This window comes from Saccoglossus kowalevskii, chromosome 15 (assembly GCF_978046115.1).
Source record: "Saccoglossus kowalevskii chromosome 15, keSacKowa6.1, whole genome shotgun sequence".
Lineage (NCBI taxonomy): Eukaryota > Metazoa > Hemichordata > Enteropneusta > Harrimaniidae > Saccoglossus > Saccoglossus kowalevskii.
This window is the reverse complement of record NC_140655.1, coordinates 32,234,655-32,250,794: the sequence shown is the minus strand read 5'-3', so window position 1 is coordinate 32,250,794 and position 16,140 is coordinate 32,234,655. Positions and strand designations below refer to the sequence as shown.

At 36.5% G+C, this 16,140-nt stretch overlaps 1 protein-coding gene across 2 annotated transcripts in view; it reads left to right on the top strand.

Annotated features, from left to right (window-relative positions):
* Positions 1 to 15,516, top strand: part of LOC102802319 (zinc finger matrin-type protein 3-like) — a 103,800-nt gene extending 88,284 nt beyond the window's left edge. For both annotated transcript variants that reach the window (XM_085490734.1, XM_085490733.1), the window contains 2 exons: positions 12,340 to 12,518; positions 13,709 to 15,516. In XM_085490734.1, coding sequence (XP_085346860.1) covers positions 12,340 to 12,518; positions 13,709 to 13,995 — 466 coding nt within the window. In that variant the 3' untranslated portion in view covers positions 13,996 to 15,516. The remainder of the gene's footprint in view (positions 1 to 12,339; positions 12,519 to 13,708) is intronic.
* Positions 15,517 to 16,140: the final 624 nt, after the last annotated feature.

The window sequence follows — 16,140 nt, the reverse complement described above, 5'->3', positions numbered from 1 at the left end:
CAGTGAGAATTCACTCATTGAGTTGTGACCATTATTCCCAATACATACATGTATAAACCAGTGAGAATTCACTCATTGAGTTGTGACCATTATTCCCAATACATACCTGTATAAACCAGTGAGAATTCACTCATTGAGGTGTGACCATTATTCCCAATACATACCTGTATAAACCAGTGAGAATTCACTCATTGAGTTGTGACCATTATTCCCAATACATACATGTATAAACCAGTGAGAATTCACTCATTGAGTTGTGACCATTATTCCCAATACATACCTGTATAAACCAGTGAGAATTCACTCATTGAGTTGTGACCATTATTCCCAATACATACATGTATAAACCAGTGAGAATTCACTCATTGAGTTGTGACCATTATTCCCAATACATACCTCTATAAACCAGTGGGAATTCACTCATTGAGTTGTGACCATTATTCCCAATACATACATGTATAAACCAGTGAGAATTCACTCATTGAGTTGTGACCATTATTCCCAATACATACCTGTATAAACCAGTGAGAATTCACTCATTGAGTTGTGACCATTATTCCCAATACATACATGTATAAACCAGTGAGAATTCACTCATTGAGTTGTGACCATTATTCCCAATACATACCTGTATAAACCAGTGAGAATTCACTCATTGAGTTGTGACCATTATTCCCAATACATACCTGTATAAACCAGTGAGAATTCACTCATTGAGTTGTGACCATTATTCCCAATACATACATGTATAAACCAGTGAGAATTCACTCATTGAGTTGTGACCATTATTCCCAATACATACATGTATAAACCAGTGAGAATTCACTCATTGAGTTGTGACCATTATTCCCAATACATACCTGTATAAACCAGTGAGAATTCACTCATTGAGTTGTGACCATTATTCCCAGTACATACATGTATAAACCATTGAGAATTCACTCATTGAGTTGTGACCATTATTCCCAATACATACCTGTATAAACCAGTGAGAATTCACTCATTGAGTTGTGACCATTATTCCCAATACATACATGTATAAACCAGTGAGAATTCACTCATTGAGTTGTGACCATTATTCCCAATACATACCTCTATAAACCAGTGGGAATTCACTCATTGAGTTGTGACCATTATTCCCAATACATACATGTATAAACCAGTGAGAATTCACTCATTGAGTTGTGACCATTATTCCCAATACATACCTGTATAAACCAGTGAGAATTCACTCATTGAGTTGTGACCATTATTCCCAATACATACATGTATAAACCAGTGAGAATTCACTCATTGAGTTGTGACCATTATTCCCAATACATACCTGTATAAACCAGTGAGAATTCACTCATTGAGTTGTGACCATTATTCCCAATACATACCTGTATAAACCAGTGAGAATTCACTCATTGAGTTGTGACCATTATTCCCAATACATACATGTATAAACCAGTGAGAATTCACTCATTGAGTTGTGACCATTATTCCCAATACATACCTCTATAAACCAGTGGGAATTCACTCATTGAGTTGTGACCATTATTCCCAATACATACATGTATAAACCAGTGAGAATTCACTCATTGAGTTGTGACCATTATTCCCAATACATACCTGTATAAACCAGTGAGAATTCACTCATTGAGTTGTGACCATTATTCCCAATACATACCTGTATAAACCAGTGAGAATTCACTCATTGAGTTGTGACCATTATTCCCAATACATACCTGTATAAACCAGTGAGAATTCACTCATTGAGTTGTGACCATTATTCCCAATACATACCTGCATAAACCATTGAGAATTCACTCATTGAGTTGTGACCATTATTCCCAATACATACCTGCATAAACCAGTGAGAATTCACTCATTGAGTTGTGACCATTATTCCCAATACATACCTGTATAAACCAGTGAGAATTCACTCATTGAGTTGTGACCATTATTCCCAATACATACCTGTATAAACCAGTGAGAATTCACTCATTGAGTTGTGACTGTTATTCCCAATACATACCTGTATAAACCAGTGAGAATTCACTCATTGAGTTGTGACCATTATTCCCAATACATACCTGTATAAACCAGTGAGAATTCACTCATTGAGTTGTGACCATTATTCCCAATACATACCTGCATAAACCAGTGAGAATTCACTCACCGTGTCTTAACAATTATTCTCAATTAGATTTACTTACCATAACTCCTGCAAGGCGTAGCTTTTTGGATTATGCTATATTAAATGTTTTGAAATACCATCACAGTGGTGGTCATTGGTGCATGAAATTGAAATTTTAGTAATAGCATCAATCTCATATTTGTGAAGGGACTGGCCATTTCTCAGAAAAACATTTATTCCTGTATCTTGCGTTAACGTGCATGTCTGATCATATGTAATTTATTTTTTCTGACTTCTTTGAAATCTATAGTCATGCATGTTAAAGTTTCTAGCAACAATTGATTTTGATGAAAGTAGGAACCTGTTTTCACTTAATTTAGATGCACATTTCCTAAAAAATGATGTAATTCATATATCCCATAAGTTATGATGGTTTCTAGCGATAAAATATGCATATATAATATATATATAATGTCTGTGTTTTGCCATAAACATCAACATTAGAGAAAATTGTGTCTGCAAATGGTGAGATAAAGCTGTCAGGTTGTAATCATATACCATGCTTCTTCTATAGCACTTTGATGTCTACATTTAGTGTTTTTTTTTCTATTTTTAGCCAGTGTGTTCTTTTATCAATAGTTTTCCTGTGTGCACTAATGATGCAGAGATTCTAGAGTAATTATACTGATAAACTCTGTACAAATGATAGCCATTCTATATTCACTCTTTTATATTTTCCTCATTAAGTTTGAGGTACAATCATTAATGTCAAACATTTCAAAGAAATCAATAAAACATTTCCTAAAATACTGACAAACTTGGCTGCTATTTGTAATTTCAATGTTTTTACGCTAGTTATTATTGATGTTTGTCATGTGTGTGTCACAATTCAGTTGATGGGTTTTAGCCCCTTTCAAGTGTACCTAGAAACAGAGGCAGAGAAGAATACGCAGTGTCCTTGAGTGAATGGGCTTAGTGCATAATTTATACAGGTTGATTTCAATCAAACTTGGAATGAATATCACACATCGTTCTGTTTCCCAATCATATTTGATATTCTATATTTTTTATGATTTTTTTGTTGTTATTTTTATTCAATATACCCAATATTTCATGCAATTTTATGAAAATGCAGTGGCTGGTTTCAGTCAAACTGTGTATGAAAATAAAATTTGATGTGTTCCTGTGAAACGTTGCTTTGTGTTATAATTTGATTGATTTTTCATTTACTATGAATTTTTGTGTGATTTAGCAATGCATCATGTGACCTTACTATATATATTCTTGGTAGAAACGCAAGTTTTCATAGATATGGCTGTAATAACGAATCAGATAATGCTCTGCATGTTTATTTTTTAAAAGGTGACAAAAGTGGACTTTGATGTTCAAGTTTCAATAATTCTTAGTTTTGCTTTATTAGAAATGCAGAAACACAGAATCATTTTCAATACACCAATTTACTGACACTGATCAATATGTAGCAATATTTTAACATGAAATTTACGTAAATGCATGCGAATACTATAGTAACTAAGGTGTTCACAGTTTATCAAGGAGGTAATTTCATTGTCGCTGACTTTAGGTTGATCAATCACACTTGGGAATTAACCCATCTGTCTAGATTATTTTGTATATAGCACTGATTTACAGTATGTGACTATCCTAACTCTGTGTTGCCACGGTTTCATTCAAGATTGGCAAAAGTTCACGACCCACAATATTATGCTGCTAGGTTACATTCCAAGACTGACAAAAGTGCATGCACCACAAAGCTGTATGTGTTGCCACGGTTATATTGCAAAAATGACAAAAGTGCATGCACCACCAAACTGTACGTGTTGCCACGGTTTCATTGCAAGACTGACAAAAGTGCATGCACCATCAAACTGTACGTGTTGCCATGGTTTCATTGCAAGACTGACAAAAGTGCATGCACCACCAAACTGTACGTGTTGCCACGGTTTCATTGCAAGACTGACAAAAGTGCATGCACCACCAAACTGTACGTGTTGCCACGGTTTCATTCCAAGACTGACAAAAGTGCGTGCACCACCAAACTGTACGTGTTGCCAAGGTTTCATTGCAAGACTGACAAAAGTGCATGCATCACCAAACTGTACGTGTTGCCACGGTTTCATTGCAAGACTGACAAAAGTGCATGCACCACCAAACTGTAAGTGTTGCCACGGTTTCATTGCAAGACTGACATAAGTGCATGCACCACCAAACTGTACGTGTTGCCACGGTTTCGATTGCAAGACTGACAAAAGTGCATGCACCACCTAACTGTATGTGTTGCCACGGTTTCATTGCAAGACTGACAAAAGTGCATGCACCACCAAACTGTATGTGTTGCCACGGTTTCATTGCAAGACTGACAAAAGTGCATGCACCACCAAACTGTATGTGTTGCCACGGTTTCATTGCAAGACTGACAAAAGTGCATGCACCACCAAACTGTACGTGTTGCCATGGTTTCATTGCAAGACTGACAAAAGTGCATGCACCACCAAACTGTACGTGTTGCTACGATTTCATTGCAAGACTGACAAAAGTGCATGCACCACCAAACTGTACGTGTTGCCACGGTTTCATTGCAAGACTGACAAAAGTGCATGCACCACCAAACTGTATGTGTTGCCACGGTTTCATTGCAAGACTGACAAAAGTGCATGCACCACCAAACTGTACGTGTTGCCACAGTTTCATTGCAAGACTGACAAAAGTGCATGCACCACCAAACTGTATGTGTTGCCACGGTTTCATTGCAAGACTGACAAAAGTGCATGCACCACCAAACTGTATGTGTTGCCACGGTTTCATTGCAAGACTGACAAAAGTGCATGCACCACCAAACTGTATGTGTTGCCACGGTTTCATTGCAAGACTGACAAAAGTGCATGCACCACCAAACTGTACGTGTTGCCATGGTTTCATTGCAAGACTGACAAAAGTGCATGCACCACCAAACTGTACGTGTTGCTACGGTTTCATTGCAAGACTGACAAAAGTGCATGCACCACCAAACTGTACGTGTTGCCACGGTTTCATTGCAAGACTGACAAAAGTGCATGCACCACCAAACTGTATGTGTTGCCACGGTTTCATTGCAAGACTGACAAAAGTGCATGCACCACCAAACTGTACGTGTTGCCACAGTTTCATTGCAAGACTGACAAAAGTGCATGCACCACCAAACTGTATGTGTTGCCACGGTTTCATTGCAAGACTGACAAAAGTGCATGCATCACCAAACTGTACGTGTTGCCACGGTTTCATTGCAAGACTGACAAAAGTGCATGCACCACCAAACTGTACGTGTTGCCATGGTTTCATTGCAAGACTGACAAAAGTGCATGCACCACCAAACTGTACGTGTTGCCACGGTTTCATTCCAAGACTGACAAAAGTGCATGCACCACCAAACTGTACGTGTTGCCACGGTTTCATTGCAAGACTGACAAAAGTGCATGCACCACCAAACTGTACGTGTTGCCACGGTTTCATTCCAAGACTGACAAAAGTGCATGCACCACCAAACTGTACGTGTTGCCACGATTTCATTGCAAGACTGACAAAAGTGCATGCACCACCAAACTGTACGTGTTGCCACGGTTTCATTGCAAGACTGACAAAAGTGCATGCACCACCAAACTGTACGTGTTGCCACGATTTCATTGCAAGACTGACAAAAGTGCATGCACCACCAAACTGTACGTGTTGCCACGGTTTCATTGCAAGACTGACAAAAGTGCATGCACCACCAAACTGTACGTGTTGCCACGGTTTCATTGCAAGACTGACAAAAGTGCATGCACCACCAAACTGTACGTGTTGCCACGGTTTCATTGCAAGACTGACAAAAGTGCATGCACCACCAAACTGTACGTGTTGCCACGGTTTCATTGCAAGACTGACAAAAGTGCATGCACCACCAAACTGTACGTGTTGCCACGGTTTCATTGCAAGACTGACAAAAGTGCATGCACCACAAAGCTGTATGTGTTGCCACGGTTTCATTGCAAGACTGACAAAAGTGCATGCACCACCAAACTGTACGTGTTGCCACGGTTTCATTGCAAGACTGACAAAAGTGCATGCACCACCAAACTGTACGTGTTGCCACGGTTTCATTGCAAGACTGACAAAAGTGCATGCACCACCAAACTGTACGTGTTGCCATGGTTTCATTGCAAGACTGACAAAAGTGCATGCACCACCAAACTGTACGTGTTGCTACGGTTTCATTGCAAGACTGACAAAAGTGCATGCACCACCAAACTGTACGTGTTGCCACGGTTTCATTGCAAGACTGACAAAAGTGCATGCACCACCAAACTGTACGTGTTGCCACGGTTTCATTGCAAGACTGACAAAAGTGCATGCACCACCAAACTGTACGTGTTGCCACGGTTTCATTGCAAGACTGACAAAAGTGCATGCACCACCAAACTGTACGTGTTGCTACGGTTTCATTGCAAGACTGACAAAAGTGCATGCACCACCAAACTGTACGTGTTGCCACGGTTTCATTGCAAGACTGACAAAAGTGCATGCACCACCAAACTGTATGTGTTGCCACGGTTTCATTGCAAGACTGACAAAAGTGCATGCACCACCAAACTGTACGTGTTGCCACAGTTTCATTGCAAGACTGACAAAAGTGCATGCACCACCAAACTGTACGTGTTGCCACGGTTTCATTGCAAGACTGACAAAAGTGCATGCACCACCAAATTGTACGTGTTGCCACGGTTTCATTGCAAGACTGACAAAAGTGCATGCACCACCAAACTGTATGTGTTGCCACGGTTACATTGCAAGACTGACAAAAGTGCATGCACCACCAAACTGTACGTATTGCCACGGTTTCATTGCAAGACTGACAAAAGTGCATGCACCACCAAACTGTACGTGTTGCCACGGTTTCATTGCAAGACTGACAAAAGTGCATGCACCACCAAACTGTACGTGTTGCCATGGTTTCATTGCAAGACTGACAAAAGTGCATGCACCACCAAACTGTACATGTTGCTCCGGTTTCATTGCAAGACTGACAAAAGTGCATGCACCACCAAACTGTACGTGTTGCCACGGTTTCATTGCAAGACTGACAAAAGTGCATGCACCACCAAACTGTACGTGTTGCCACGGTTTCATTGCAAGACTGACAAAAGTGCATGCACCACAAATCTGTACGTGTTGCCATGGTTTCATTGCAAGACTGACAAAAGTGCATGCACCACAAAGCTGTACGTGTTGCCACGGTTTCATTGCAAGACTGACAAAAGTGCATGCACCACCAAACTGTACGTGTTGCCATGGTTTCATTGCAAGACTGACAAAAGTGCATGCACCGCAAAGCTGTATGTGTTGCCACGGTTTCATTGCAAGACTGACAAAAGTGCATGCACCACCAAACTGTACGTGTTGCCATGGTTTCATTGCAAGACTGACAAAAGTGCATGCACCACCAAACTGTACGTGTTGCTCCGGTTTCATTGCAAGACTGACAAAAGTGCATGCACCACCAAACTGTACGTGTTGCCACGGTTTCATTGCAAGACTGACAAAAGTGCATGCACCACCAAACTGTACGTGTTGCCACGGTTTCATTGCAAGACTGACAAAAGTGCATGCACCACCAAACTGTATGTGTTGCCACGGTTTCATTCCAAGACTGATAAAAGTGCATGCACCACCAAACTGTACGTGTTGCCACGGTTTCATTGCAAGACTGACAAAAGTGCATGCACCACAAATCTGTACGTGTTGCCATGGTTTCATTGCAAGACTGACAAAAGTGCATGCACCACAAAGCTGTACGTGTTGCCACGGTTTCATTGCAAGACTGACAAAAGTGCATGCACCACCAAACTGTACGTGTTGCCATGGTTTCATTGCAAGACTGACAAAAGTGCATGCACCACAAAGCTGTATGTGTTGCCACGGTTTCATTTGAAGGTTGACAACAGTGCATGCTCCAGTGTTTATTAAAAGTATGTTGCCCAAAGACAGTATATGTTACATTTTTTGTTGTTACTACAATATTTATCAGACCTTCTTCTTTTCTATTAGAAACACATCACTAATTACAATTAATGATTTAGGCTGCCAAAAACTGAAGATTTATATCTGCAATATATATTACCGGTACATTATTTTATTTTCTGAGAAGTTAATGTTATTCATATATTCAAAAGTGAAATGTTTTCTAGCCAGTATTATAATGATCATTGTGACAAAATAATGACTTGTAATACAACTTTCTGTTCAAATGAAAGAACATTGGCGCCACTTCAATCTTTATTACTTAATTTTTTTAGGATTTGTTACTTAGCAACCTAGCTACGTCAGTAGTCACCTTTGCCCTGTGATATGTCTCATAATTTATCTTATTGCTTAGATTGTCACAATTTTTATGTTTTTGATAGTCCTCGTCTCGTTCATTGAATTGTATATCAGGGTTATTTTTGTTTTGGGTTCTGTCTGTGTGTGTGTCCGTTCGTCTGTTTGTCAACTTTATTCCTCTGACATGCCTTAGCTGATTTAGTTCAAAGTTGATACATAATGACACACATATGCACATAGATTGTTTTTTTGTTTTTGATAATGATTTGTCACCGTGATTGGGGACTATGATTGGTCACAGTGATTGGGGACTGGTCACCTTGATTGGTGACTGGTCATCGTGATTGGTGACTGGTCACCGTGATTGGGGACTGGTAATTGTAATTGGAAACTATGATTGGTCAATGTGATTGGGGACTGGTCACCATGATTGGGGACTGGTCACCGTGATTGGTGACTGGTAACCGTGATTGGGGACTGTGATTGGTAACCGTGATTGGTGACTGGTAACCGTGATTGGGGACTGTGATTGGTAACCGTGATTGGGGACTGTGATTGGTCACTCTGATTGGGGACTGGTCACCCTGATTGGGGACCGGTCACCGTGATTGGTGACTGGTAACCGTGATTGGGGACTGTGATTGGTCACAGTGATTGGGGACTGGTCACCGTGATTGGGGACTGGTCACAGTGATTGGGGACTGGTCACCGTAATCGGGGACTGGTCACTGTGATTGGGGACTGGTCACCGTAATCGGGGGCTGGTCACCGTGATTGGTGACTGGTCACCGTGATTGGTGACTGGTCACCGTGATTGGGGACTGGTCACCGTGATTGGGGACTGGTCACCGTAATTGGGGACTGGTCACCGTGATTGGGGACTGGTCACCGTGATTGGGGACTGGTTTTAGACCTAATATTGTTGGTATTCCAATAAAGTACAGCGTTTTATTTTTCTTACACAGCATGACCAAACTATATAAAATATTTACAAGTAGTATGTAGTTAAACTTATTTATGATACCACTGATTGTATTTATAGAATGCTGGTCATGTAATCAATAATTTATTCATAGGATTCTATGATTTAATTTTTCCTTATAATGCACTAATATATTGCTCAAAATATGGTCTGTCGGATAGATTTGGGTCATAAAAGTTAAACATGGTCTGTTGAATGGATGGTCTTTAAAATTCACAAGAATAGCATATTTTATTTATCACTATTACATGGAAAAAGGAAATAGGCATTTTGGCTAAAATGAGACGTATCGGTAGTCGACTTTAAATTGAACAAGATAGATGTCAGAGGCCAAAACTTTGTTTTGAATAAAGAAAATGCAATTACTGCAACCAATTAGCAAATGAACTGCATTTTATCACAGAATTATGCATAGAAACAAGAAAGAAGCTTTCCTCAATCTATTCACAGAAAATTCAGAATTTTGAATTGTTAAAAAACAAAGACAAACTTATCATGAATGTCGATTGTAGACAAACATTAAAAGAAGTCCTCCATTTCATTAAAACAGCATTTTCTATTGGAGACAAAAATAGCCAGTAAATTGATTATTTTTTAAGAAAGCATTGTCTTTGTTTTATTAATTTATTTACATATTTAGCCTCAAACAGAAATGTATCTTTTCTATTCAGCTGTAAGAAAGTTTATCTTATTGTTCTCAAATATTTAAAAAAAAATAAGGTATGTCTTTTTATGATTTTATGATACAGCAAAGTTCTACAAAATATAGATTTCTTGGCTTCTGTCTGTTAACAATTTCTCACAGTTATCGCAGGTTAATTCAATATTTCTTACTTCAGTTTGTACCTTATAAAAATGCATAATGGGGACTGAACAGTACGTACTCAGATGATGTCATCGTTATATCGATCATCCTTAATGTTTTGAACCACACATAATAGCTGAAGTGTATTTAAAATATATCACACTACATACACCAAAGTGCTAATTTCAGTCTCGGTAACACCAGTCTGTTTACACAAAGGACAATTGAATAAGCAGGCTATTAATGTTGCAATGTAATTCATTGTTTTTATTACAGAAAGTAGAGAAATCACCCACTTCCTTTGAAATTAACAACCAAAACCAGGATAAAAACTATGTATAGATACTGGTGAACCATTGATTTATAAAATAGGACAAGAATAATTAAATCCATGATCAACAAGAAGCCATTAAAATGCTCACTGATTGCACCACTAAAATCATTTTTACTGAGGCTAGACTGTCGCACTTTTTTTCATGCTGAAAGCATGTGGTGCCAAGAACCAGTCATTTGAACCAAAGATAAAATATTTTTGTTGTTCATGTATGTGTTACTGTTAATAAAATAATATTTTTGTTGTTCATGTATGTGTTACTGTTAATAAAATAATATTTTTGTTGTTCATGTATGTGTTACTGTTAATAAAATAATATTTTTGTTGTTCATGTATGTGTTACTGTTAATAAAATAATATTTTTGTTGTTCATGTATGTGTTACTGTTAATAAAATAATATTTTTGTTGTTCATGTATGTGTTACTGTTAATAAAATAATATTTGTGTTGTTCATGTATGTGTTACTGTTAATAAAATAATGTTTTTGTGAGGCCAAGGCTGTCACTGATGATTTTATGTGACATTTGTGAAACGATGACTGCTCAACTTTTACACATTTCATTTTATGTGATATTGTTTAGGGTTACTTTGCGCATTCAATTGTGTCTGAAGCAATTATTCAGTAAGAGTTGGACATCTTTATATGGTTATATTTAAAGCATGGTAGTCGTTGCGTTGATTTTTCCACAATCCAATGCGCTATTCTAATGGCAATCATAAGTATGAGGTTTGACCTAGGCGCGATTTGCAATAATTAATTACCCCCGGTGACTCCTTCAATACCTAGCAAACACGTAAAAATACTTAATTAAAGCATGGTAACATCTAAGTTTGTGTTTGTTGATCTGTGCAAGAGCAAAAGTCATCATCTTTGTTTATATGAGACCCATATATCCCACGCATACGTGGCGAGACGACTACCGCCCTTTAAACTTTTAAAATAGGATTTTGACAATTTCATCATTTGTATAGTCACAATATAAAAATGCAAATAAAATTGTAGAAGTATGAAAATTAGTAACAATTCTGGTGAGGACTAACAGTCAGGTAATTCTTTGGAGCTGTACATTTTAGTTAACATTTTATGTTTCCCATTGTCATTATAGATACATGTATCTAAGTAAAATGGGTTTGATATAAATGTTAAATAATATCATTGGCATTGGTTGTAACTTGATATGTGCTGTTTGCTTGTTCAGGAAGTGTACTTAGCACTTTGAGTAATCTGGCAATGATCTAAGAACCATGTGAATCCATGTACTTTAAAATATTCCAAATTGTGAAATAAATCATATGTTGCTATGCCATATTCTACAACACTGTTACCATTCCAGTGATAACAGTTGTAGTTACACCAGGTATTTTAAAATTCACATATTTCTAAGCTCACATGTACCAATCAAATAAAAGTTATCCATAACTATTGTAATTTCTGTCAATTCTACAGTGATTTTAATAATTTAGTGTCAACTGAGTAATTTTGAGGTAACTGTACATGTCTTGCACTATCATTAAACCAGCCCGTACATTTTAATTCCTATAATAAGAATTGAACTTTTTGAATCTATTTCCAACCACTCAAAAAAGTGTCTAATTTGTTTGAATTTGATGGTGTTTCATAAACAGAACATGAAATACATCATATTGTGTAGGATATGTAAGTCCATAAGGTTATCGTGTGATAAAAGTCTTTAGTCTTAAATCATATCCTACATGTACTAAAAACATTTTCTTTCCTTTCTAGGCAAAATAAAAAGTTCATGTGTTTTGCTTGTAGTTTGTCCTTAAACTCACAAGCCCAATTGGAAAGCCATTTAAAAAGCTTTAAACACCAACAGAAAGTTACACTAGATAAGCGTGGCGGGGATTCATTGAAAGGACGATGGGGTGCAAGTAATGGTACCACCCATATGAATGGAACAGGTAATGATATCGCTTTACTTGAGTCTTTTGTGTGGTATGTGCTTATTGATTGGTTATGCAGCCTTCTTGCTTTCAAGGCTTTTGATTGGTTTCTATTCTGAGCTGTATTTAACACTTTCACTGATTGGCAACTCATCAACCAATCATTTGTATTTCTGACATTGATCAACTGCTGAAAATATTTATACATCTTAAAATAATGTACGCTAATTAATGAATTATTATGAAAACCCTTCCCTTGACATGCAAGGTCAAGTCTAGATCATAGAATCTAATCAACTGTAAAGTAAATCATGAACTTTGTTTTGTAGTAAACTATAGAATCATAAAATTCTACTAAGAAAATATTCTTTGAGAATACATTCCAGGTTCTAGTCTTGCACAGAAGAGTGTACAGCTGTATTCTCAGTTTTACGCTAAATAACCCAGTATTATAATACGGTGATCTAAACTTGAAATCTCTTAAAGGACAATTCTTTATTAAAAATTAGTGCTAAATATTTGATTTGACAATGTCTGATACTGTTATCATGTATATAGTATTACTAATATGTATATCATACAATATTGATGTCCTCAATACAAAGACATTTGATATGACATTGAAAGCTTAATTTTGAAAACCATCATTTTTATTCCCAACAAAATGCCACTGCAGCATTTTCCATTATTTTTTCAGTATTTTATTTACAGTCAAAGGCACACAGCTAGGCTTCATTTGTAAACAAATTTATAAAAAATAGTAAATACCAATCATCAGCTTTCATTCAAAAGCAAACAAAAATCTACCTTCTTATTGTGTCAATCAAATATGACTAATTTGCAAATGAATAGATTATTTTGTTTCATCGCTGCCACAGGTTTTCTGACAGACATACTTAATTATATAAAACTGAACACTATCAAAATGTTACCAAGAGAATTCTGAATTGTTGATATCCAAATAATATTATTTCTCATAGTTACTATGATAATATATTTGCATGAATTGTCTTTACATCTTTCTGCAATATTGTAAATCCTACATTTACAATAAACAGTCAACCTATATACAGGCAAGGTTGTAAATCGAATGTTTAACAATCCCAGCTTTCATTTTGTATATTATAAAGGTTTAGGAATATTTATACGGGTTATAATATTGCAGATATGGAAATATTAACTTTTAATTTTATCTTTCTTTTTGTTAGGTGCACATAATGGTGTTGCCGTGGGAATTCCTGTTGTCACGGCAAATATGCTGGCAAACCAAACACCCTTGTTTACAAATGTGCCACAGTTATCACCGCCACCAGCAAAGCGACCAACACCAACACCAAGGCCAAAAGATCTTGCAATGTGCATGACGCCAAGTGGAAAATTTTATTGTGCCTGTTGCGATTTAACACTTAATTCAGAAGTACAATATCGACAACACTTGCAGAGCAAGAAACACAGAGCAAAACATGCATGTTATAAAAAGCCTGAACTACTATAATCTGTGTTGAGAAGCTTAATGGAAAACTTTTTCTGATGTTTTTTTTTTTCAAATTTGTAATCTTGGCAGTGATCTGTGAAACTTGATCTTTGACATGCCCAAGGACATATCAACATATATTCATGTTGATTGGTTGAATGCTAAACTTTCAAAATAAGCTGACCAATAAGAATTCCATATATTTTTTGATTCTTGAGATATAGAGCATAGAGTTTGCATAGTGATTTAAATATTTTATGAACAAGACTGAAAACAATTTTAAATTTTGGTTATTGATCTTTATGTTTAAGAATGAGGTATTTTATCAAAAGTTGTATCAGTTATATATATATATTTGTCTTAATTAATGGTTATTTTACATTTATTTTGCATTGACTGTATTATTGATTGTGCTACCACCGACATTTTAAAGACTTGATTGTATTATCCAATCCAGAAGAATAAAGATGTAGGATGTAGAGACTATACAGAGTGAACACCTGTAAGGTTAATTTATTTCTAAATGTAAGCAATATGAACTGACAATTTTGGCCCAGTTCTATATTGAGTAAATAAATATGAACAAATTTGTGAAAACACAGCTTATAGTCTTTTAATATTTAATTTTTAACAGTCACAGTCGCAGGTTCCAGTCACATAGGATCCAGTCACATGAAATTTAGTCATGAACATTTTTGTGACAAATTTTCAATATATTTAATTTTTTTACATTTTATGAAACCAGTTTTGCCAAAAGACATGACATGACACGAATTTAATTTGTGATATAATGTTTCTTTCTTCACTTTACTGCCAGTCATCAATATGTAATGATACATTTTTCAGCTTCAGGTAAACATCTTGCACAATTGACATGACACTTGCTTCTGTAACATACCAACCAAAGAACTTCATTTTTTGGTGATAATATTTATTGCATTTTATTTAACAATTTAGGCAACAATAATTTATTTATTTTGTGGGCAAATAAATTTGCTCTCTCTGCTTGGTAAATTTGTAGTTTTGTAGAATCTGTGTACATGTAGTTACATTTTCCACAAATGACATTTCTGATTAAAATTATCTAAAAAACAAACTCTTGTGTTAAACAGAGACCAAGACTGTTCCAAAATTTCAGATAGATTTACATGCTGTAGTGACATACCGGTACTGTCCTCCTTCATGAAAATAACTGGATTTGATGGAATAAACAGAACTAGATATGTAATTCACCATGCTGTGTGTACCGTAATCAGAGTTTGTATATATAACAAGGGGATTCATGCTTGATGGGTTCATTATTGATGGGTTGCAAGTTAGTATTTTATTCATATTTTTTTTTTCAATTATGGAAGTTTTTATCATTATTGATGTTTTATCTGTGATCCATACATCATCTATACACACATTAGTTGTAGTTCATTTTGTGAATGTCGATGAGATTCATTTTATTTCTTTTCAATTTTACAAGGCTATCATGACTAGACTGTCTGAAAACAGTCAGGATCCCAAAATAAATAAATTTGTTAAATATTAAAATAATATTTGTCAGTGCTTCCTATCTTTATCTGTTCAGATAATTTGAATATTTCCCAGGATACATTAGTGTATCTGTACCAGTGAGTTGATTGGCTATGTCCTAGCATTGCAGGTAACTGCTGGAATATATAACATCTATTTGCCAAGTGGCTATGCTTCTATATTACCACAACAAGATGTTGGTTAACTCTGAATGCCAAAATCAACTTTTCTCGCCTTTTAGCAAAATAAACCTTCATATATTTTTTCAGAAATTTGGATTAATTAACACATTGCCTGCTAAAATCCAATATGAATGGGAGAAAACAGCACTAGCATGTGAAGTGATATGACCTGGAGCCATTTATAGAAAAATACATGTGTAAAAGTATATTTTGAAAATATTTAATTTTTAACAGTCGCAGGTTGCAGTCACATGGACAGAATCTAGCCACATGAACAGGATCTAGTCATATGGACAGAATCTAGCCACATGGACAGGATCCAGTCATATGTGGACAGAATCTAGCCACATGGACAGGATCTAGGCACATGGACAGAATCTAGCCACATGGACAGGATCCAGTTATATTTGGACAGAATCTAGCCACATGGACAGAATCCAGTCATATGGACAGAATCTAGCCA